The sequence below is a fragment of the Asparagus officinalis genome, chromosome 5, assembly GCF_001876935.1.
Source record: "Asparagus officinalis chromosome 5, Aspof.V1, whole genome shotgun sequence".
NCBI lineage: Eukaryota > Viridiplantae > Streptophyta > Magnoliopsida > Asparagales > Asparagaceae > Asparagus > Asparagus officinalis.
Genome location: NC_033798.1, coordinates 46997001 through 47004829, shown reverse-complemented (window position 1 = coordinate 47004829; position 7829 = coordinate 46997001). Strand labels below are relative to the sequence as shown.

The window sequence follows — 7829 nt, the reverse complement described above, 5'->3', positions numbered from 1 at the left end:
CCAGGCTTAAGGCGTCGGTACCAATCGAAGGCAGGCCCGCGAAGGGTTCCTACGAATGACCGGACCATCAGGGCTTCGTTCCCAGATATTGCGCCGAGATGCGACTTGAAATAGATCAAGTGCTGAGTTGGTGAACCCCTGCCATCAAAAGGAGTAAAGTTAATCAAATTAAATTTCTGGGGATAAGGAATCAGGTCCCACTCCCTCGGGTACGGGTATGGGATGCCCGTTTTCTTCACTTCTTGAGCCGTCATCAAAGCGTTGACTTTGCTCTCAAGATCGTGCATCTTCTTGTCCTCTTCCTCGCTTTTCTTCAAATAGATCTGTGGAGGTTGAGTGGCTGACTTGGTCGGATCGCTTCCGGAGTTGTCTTTATCTGGAGGAGGATCGTCAAAGATAGTCTCATCCTCTTCATTACGCCGGCTGGATTCCGCCTTCTGGCTCGACTCCGGTTGGTGTTGCTGCACCTGCAAATCTCGCATCTGCTGCATAGTCAACTCCATTTCGGTTTTGAACTCAGCTCTAATTTCTTCGCGTTGTTTAGCCAACGCTTCTTGCAGCATTTGAGCTAGTTGATCCGGCGTGATCGCGAATGATTCTCTGGCTCGTCCAACACTGGATGCGGTATCGTCCGATGCAATAGCGGAACAAGTATCCGACAATTCTTCATCTGAAGATAAACCCTCGTGCATTCTCCTGTAATCTCGACGTAAGTTGGCTCTTCTTTGTAACCGCGCCATCCTTTGAGAAAGACCCCGCTCAACTCTCCCTCCCGGAGAGAAATCAGGGTCGTAGTTAACTGACTTTTGCTTTCCTTTATTGGTCATGTTGATAGTGACCTCAGGAAGCTCATCTTGTCGGATTACAGATTTCTTTTTGTTGAAACGTCTTGTTTTGGGTCTTGACGCTTCATTGGATAATCTTTGAAATACGGAGACTCTTGTTGAATTATTTTTAGAGCAACCGCATTCCGTCAGCACTGCCTTAATGAGAGTCTCGCATGCGCAATGAGACTCATCTTCTCGGATAACCCTCTTTCTTGAGTTATTTTTCTGATAGTACAGCTCATCATTATTGTGATTCGAGCAACCTATCTTTTGCTTCTGAACTTTGTTAACATGCACAGGACGACTGGTCATCGCCTCTGGACGATCCAAAGTTGAATTTTTAAATCCACCCCTTTGCGGGAGTGGGGTTTTCATAGTTGAATCCACCCCTTTGCGGGAGTGGAGTATTTATAGGTCCTAAACGAGAATGAACTGGTATTCTCTCATTTTGGACTGGAGTAATTCTGACAGGAGGGTGTTTATGACCCCCTGTATAAGAAACCACTAAGGGTTTATTCGCTGGACTTGGATCTTCTTTGACTGGGGCTTTGCCTCGATCGTCAGCCGAAGGACCGAGGCGATCCGCCATAGTGATCTTGAATTTTGATAAATCTGGGCTAACCCAGGGTTTCACTGGTGATGTAGTAGATACTGTTGTAGTAGAAGGACCAGGATTGGGTGTCGATGGACCTGCAGATGTGGCTTTGCGACTGCGATAAACATCACGACCAAATGAAGTGTCGCGGCAGTCATCACTGTCACGGTTGAGCAAAGTGCCGCGACAGTTCTGATTGCCGCGGTCGAATAAATTACCGCGGCAGTATGAGCTGCCGCGGTTAGAGTTTACATCCTTCTGTAATTTTTGGGCACCTTCAGTTTTTGGAACCCAAGCTTTGCAGTTCTTCGATGGCTTTTCAGACACCATTTCCTTCTTGTTCCTCTGCGCTTGTTGACGAAGGGCACGAGCGTGAGCAGCCTTTGCCTGACGTCTTTGTATACGCTCTTTGAGAGTAGAACGGGTCCTTTTGACCAGAGTCCATTCCTCCGTTGTAAGTTGTGCAGAGATGTGATTAGTTTGCCATTGAGGCAACTGGTTCACCTTTTGCTTCCTCGACTTTAAGTCCGTATAGTAATGGACTCCGTCGGTTTGTTGCATGGCCTTAGCCAATTGACGAGCACGGTGTTGACGTTGTCTCTGATGAGCCCTCTTCGTCATTACCAGCGCATTTTGGTTTAGAGACCCCTGAACTGGTGAAGGGTCATTTGGAGCAGAGATGTTGCAGGTAGATTCCTGAGCCATGACTTGGCAAGAATCTTCATCTGCGGTCTTCATCTGAATTGAAGACTTGGGAACTTTCTTGGGAGAGGAAGTCTTCCTACACCTGCGAGGTGAGGGAGATTTTGAGGATGAGGACGACAGGTACTCCTCAAATTTGGCCTGATCGAACTCATATTCAATCTCCTCCGTGACAATGATCTTAATCGGCTGCGACACTGCGGCCTCGGCAGCGAGGCCGCTGGCTCCCACTGTGGTCGCCAGTTTGTTTTCAGCGAAAGTTGACTCCATTGTCGATTCCATTAAAACTTTGATGTGTTTACAGGAAAATACAATGAAAATAAGCGAAAATACAACTCTAATAAACGAAAATACAACTCTCGAGAAAATAACACAGAAATTGTTTATCAACTCCTGCTTTGTGGGACTTTGCCTGTGCCGGGAGTGCTTTGGCTCGTTGACCACCGATTCACAGATCGTGAATGTGTTTGGGGATCTTTCCTTCGTTTATCGAAGTAAAGATTTGAAAGCGAATATCTTATCGATGTAAGATGTTCACTCTTCCAAAGATCAAGTCTGAGCTTAGATCTCTAGGAATCACCGAATGATGCTTGTCAAAGGGTGAAAATTCTCTCTTTCTTCCTCAAAATCAACAAAAGCTCAAGTCTCTTCTGCTTCAAAATGCTCTCTCCTTTATTTCGTGTCTAGTGAGGTATTTATAGGAGTCTGAGTGCACCACAGTTGAAACGGGGGCAAAATAACTGACCGAGTGTTTTCTCTTTGGCCGCTGCAGTCTACACTGCCGCGGCTATTGGCGCGGCAGTATAGGCTGCCGCGGCCAAAGAGACGGTTATCAGCACGTTCCATCATGCTTAAAACCATTCTCCCACGACCTTTAACCACTTTTTTCGTGGTTTAACTGCTTGTCCACGTCAGCACACGTTCTATCTCTGATATGCCGCCACGTGGACTTCAAATAATCATCATATAACTGCCTTGTAACCAACATAGCACGCCCTATAATAGCCGCTGCACCTTATGCTATCGTGCCTTAGCCGCGGCACGATATGCTGTCGCGCCTTAGCCGCGGCACCATATGCTGCCGCGCCATGGCCGCGGCGCCATGAGCTGCCACGCCGGAGCCGCGAAACCAAGCGCTATTTAACCAAAATTGTGGGGTACCGGGGTGTTATATGATCGAATGTGATGATCATGACCCGGGTTACGCGTGTCCTTGACCTGAATTTTGGCCTTGAACACGAAGGGTATTTTGGGTATTTCACCAAAATTCACCGCGAAAACGATCATTGTTTTGCGGGCACAAAATTGGTAGGTTTAATTAGACTTTAACTGTAAAATCCTATTTATTTATAGGATTTTAAGTCCAAGTGCTTAATTTCCCTGTTTAAATTTCGTGTATTCATATTGTACCTGACAGATTGCTTTTCACTGCAGACTTCCGATGTCTCCTCGTCACCATCGATCTTCCGGGAGTTATCCCCATTCGCAGCACAGTGAGGAGGAGGTTCCCACGACGTCTTTCCCGGCAGACTTTTCCTTCAGGGGTGAGAATTCTCTATTTCTGTATCCCTGACTGATCCCTTAGCGGGTCATTAAGGAAGAACCGATACCTCTTTCGCGGAGGTTAAGGTTTCGGACTTGTTTTGCTTAGCCAATTCAAGTCTTCGGATATATTGGGGCGATTCTTGTGTTGTCTTACACCTTGTAGTTCGGTATATGTTGCCACGTTGTTCACGTGATGATGCATACCGTTCTTCCGGTGTAGGACACTCAAAATCGTCTCTCCAATTATTCCGTGAATGAGCTTATCATTCTACTTATGAGACGGATTTTCTGACTCCATCTTTTGTATTTTATTGCAGTTGAATTCCCCGCGGGTAGTCTTCCTGCTCATGCCAATGCCGGTTGTAGCCGGGAGGTTTTTTCCTCCACTTCCATTGGGCAAGTCATTAGCCCATTCCCACAGTTTGACCAGGATCGTTCTGACGATTCCTGCCGTTTAGTACGGGAAGGAGGGCGCCATTGCTTGCGCCAGCTTATCACAGACGCCACTTTTACCGCTGATTCTACTTCCACTCAGGCTTTACAGAAGCCGAGCTTCTTGTTCGGGGATCATGTCGAGGACCCCGCTATACTGACTCTTGGAGAGGAGCACTGGCTGACTCTTGATGGAGGAGCTCTTTTATACATTCCATCAATTCCCCGCCAATATTCTTTTACCCATTTGAGGAGACAGGCCGTGAGGCGACAGATGTCCTGGGATCTTACTAAGGATGCTGAGCGAGTCCCGTGTGGATATACCTCTCATTCTAAGACCCCTGGTTCTGGCGGGTATCACCATATTCGTGGTCTTTGCCCAGGGATCACGGGCCTTGATACTGCACCCCCAGGTGAGACGTCAGCAGCTGCCTCTACCGTGGGTAATCGTCTGGCTCTTCTGGGGAGGCGATTACCTCCACCAGAGCCCAGATGCTATGGCTGGGCTTCCTCACTAGCCAAAGGGTGGTGGGCGCGCATGACTGATTTCGTCTTGGCGCGCTGGGAGAGGGATCTGAAGAGTAGTGGGTTATATGCACCCATACGAGCTACTATGTACGGAATCCCAGTTAGCTGTCGCCATTTCTTGGCTTTGCTGGAGACTTATATGATCCCAGTCAGCTGTCGCCATTTCTTGGCTTTGCTAGAGACCTACATGCCTGACAGCAACACCTTTTTGACCAGTGGTGGTGAGCTAGGGCTAGCCTTGCATGAGATGCATTATGTTTCGGGTCTTCCGATGGGGGACTGTCCGTATCAGGAGTACTTCCCTAATAACCAGCAGCTGGAGTGTATGAAGAAAGATACTCCGGACATGTATGACACTCTCTGGGATCTTACCTGTCATTATCACACTTCCTTGGTCCTGACTTCTCCTCCAGCAAAAACGAAAAGGAAGGTCAGCTTGAAGCAGTTCGCCTGCTATTTGTTCCAGAACTTGGAGGGTAACTCCGACGAGTCCATTCATGAGTTAGATGTTTTGACCCCGTCTGTCATTAATGAGCTGTTGGAGAAGGCCGAGGCTCAGTCTTACACCACTGCCCGTGCTGAGGGAGCTTTTCCTGTGGGAACCAAGTTTCATTCTTTTCTCTTTCATGCGCAGAAATCCATTGGGTCTCGGACTCTACTAGCAGGCTACCTTGCTCTTTGGCTGAAGAAATGTGTTGTCCCGCACCAGTCTTCGGACGCTCTACCCATCGAGGTGCTCTTCCCTGCAGTTCAGCTAGCTTACGGGAGAGAGCTTTCCCTGCTCCCAGCGATGGTTGCCAGCATCCACTGCGGGCTTAGGTGTCTGGCTAGTGGCTTTACACAGAGGGGTTCTGAACCATCGACTGAGCTTACTAATCCGAAGGTCGAGCTTCCTTACGCTTATCTGATGGCGTGGCTCGTTCTTCACCGCCCCGACTTGATGTCGGCGCCCAGCGTGGTAGATGTCTCTGTTCCTTTCATGCAGCTGTTGGAGAAGTGTAAATGGATTGGGCCCAAATTCAGTGATGTTCAGCGCGAGCTTCGAGTCCGTAAAAGCTGGGAGTTCTTTAAGTGCTTTCCCCACTTTTCGGGTCGCTATGGTGACACACTGATTGATGAGGAGAAACCCAGAAGTGACCGGACCATTCTTGACGCTGGTTGCTTCCGGTGGTTAGTGAACAGCCGTGTAGGATATCTTGTCCTTCGGGTGAAGAATCAGTGCTACATAGAGCCTTATCTCCCTTGCCGCTTTGCTCGCCAATTCGGCTATGACCAACTGTATGTCGGGAATCCGAGCCGTAGCCTGCAGGTTGAGGGAGGATTGATTGATGGCGTACGAGCGTGGCTATGGACGATGGTGGGCTGCACTGGAGCCCGTTTTGCTCTTCCTTCGTATCGGCGTAAGCCACTGATCACTTTCCTCAGCTTCAAGTGGTTCCTTTCTGCATATGAGTCCATCAGCATGAGGAGCCTCTCAGAGTTGCAGTCTGAGTACGCGGTCCGGGCTGCTATGATGGCTGGTCGCAGAGCTCAGAAGCGGAGAAGAGAGCATGCCAAATCTCTTGTCTCCGACGAAGAAGGACTTCTCCCTACGGGTGACGATGACGAGACCTCCGAGGAAGAGTATGTGGATGCAGATACCGGCAGAGGGGATCTCAATACCGGTTTGTCCTGTCTCTCTTAATTTTCCTCTTTCATAAATGACAACCCTTTTTTTTTATTGAAATGGCTATTGTCACTTTAGGTAGGGCAGCCAATGATCATGAGCCACCAGCTCCTACACACGTTGAAACGTGTGATAGGCCTGCGCATGTTCGACCTGTTGGCCCTCGAAGGGTTGGTGCCCTGAAGAGGAAGAAGACCGCCCACAAGCCCCATGACGGTCAGCGTCCCTATGGAGTGGACTTAGGGAGCACTGCCGATGGCGGGGGAGGTAACATTCAATTGCTCTTGCTCCAAGGTTGTTTACCTTTTGTGATTTGTAACCATGTTTCGTGCTTCAGGGTTCTTCGAAGAGGGCGAAATCCCACACGCTCTTCACGACGGGTCTTTGGGCATTGATCTAAACATCGACCTTGAGCAGATGAATAACGTTGAGCCCGTAGTCCCTTGTTCAGGTACGTCCATATTCAATGTCATTTTCCTCAAGCCTGGGGAAGGAAGACTTCTTGTTTTTGTTGAAAGTATTTTCTTGAGCTTTCAGGTTACCCTGCAGATGTTGCAATGGAGGGGCCAAGCTTCTCGAAGCCGGATGCCGGTTTATTAGCTGACATGTTGGCTGAGCAAACTTCCAGAGGGACCGAGAGACCATTCCTTGGGAATGATTCGTCTACCGGTACATATCTGATTCTCCTCCTCTTGCCTGATCTTTTATTTGACTAATGAATGATTGACTATCGCAGCGTCAACTATTGGAGTTAGCCCGGTATCTATCCCTGGCATATCCAGTTTGCCTCAGAATGACGGGCTTGCAGGTATGCATACGATTCAGGGATATTGTACTTTCCTATGTTCCTCTGGCTTTTGACTAATATATGAGTGCGATCATAGGACCAGCCACTAGGACTGATTCTCATATGACTCCTGGCATCCCTCAAATGCCTACGGGTGAAGGATCTACAGGTATGTAGATGACTGTACTATCCCAATCCTTCTTATTGGTCTAAATTTTCATTTTGACTAATAAGAGAGTGCCATCATAGGACCAGCCGTTTGTGCCGATACTCTTATGACTCTTGGCATCCCGGCTGTATCTGAGGACGGGGGGAATGCAGGTATGCATACGATTTTCTTGTCCCGATTCTCTTTACTTTTCCATTTGGTTCACGTAGGAGTGTCACTGTAGGACCGGGCGCTGGGCCGGATATCACTACAGTTCTCAGGACTGAAAGCCTTCATAGTAATGGTGCCTCCCCACCTTTGCCGAGTGGTATGGGCAATCCACCTGCAGGTGCTGATATACCTTCTTCTGCTAATGTCTCAGAGCCCGTCGGACCTCAACCCGAAGGGACGTCCGTTGGCATCGGTATGCTCCGAACTTGCCTTTTGACTTTCCTTTCCATATTCGATAGTTCACTGAGCTTCCAAGTTGTTGCTTGTAGGATCTCGCTCTTCTTTGCACGAGCGTGTCCGTAGCCTTTTGGCCGATACTGATCCTGACAGAGAGGCTTTCCGTACGGACCTCAGCTTCTTCACCGCCT

General features: G+C 48.6%; 1 protein-coding gene across 1 annotated transcript; it reads left to right on the top strand.

Annotated features, from left to right (window-relative positions):
• LOC109841795 lies at positions 2102 to 7474 on the top strand. The gene is made up of 11 exons (XM_020410735.1): positions 2102 to 2110; positions 3542 to 3668; positions 3987 to 4569; positions 6055 to 6293; positions 6374 to 6589; positions 6633 to 6730; positions 6859 to 6964; positions 7032 to 7103; positions 7180 to 7251; positions 7332 to 7403; positions 7461 to 7474. The coding sequence occupies exons 1-11, from the start codon at positions 2102 to 2104 to the stop codon at positions 7472 to 7474; spliced, it is 1608 nt and encodes a 535-aa protein (XP_020266324.1).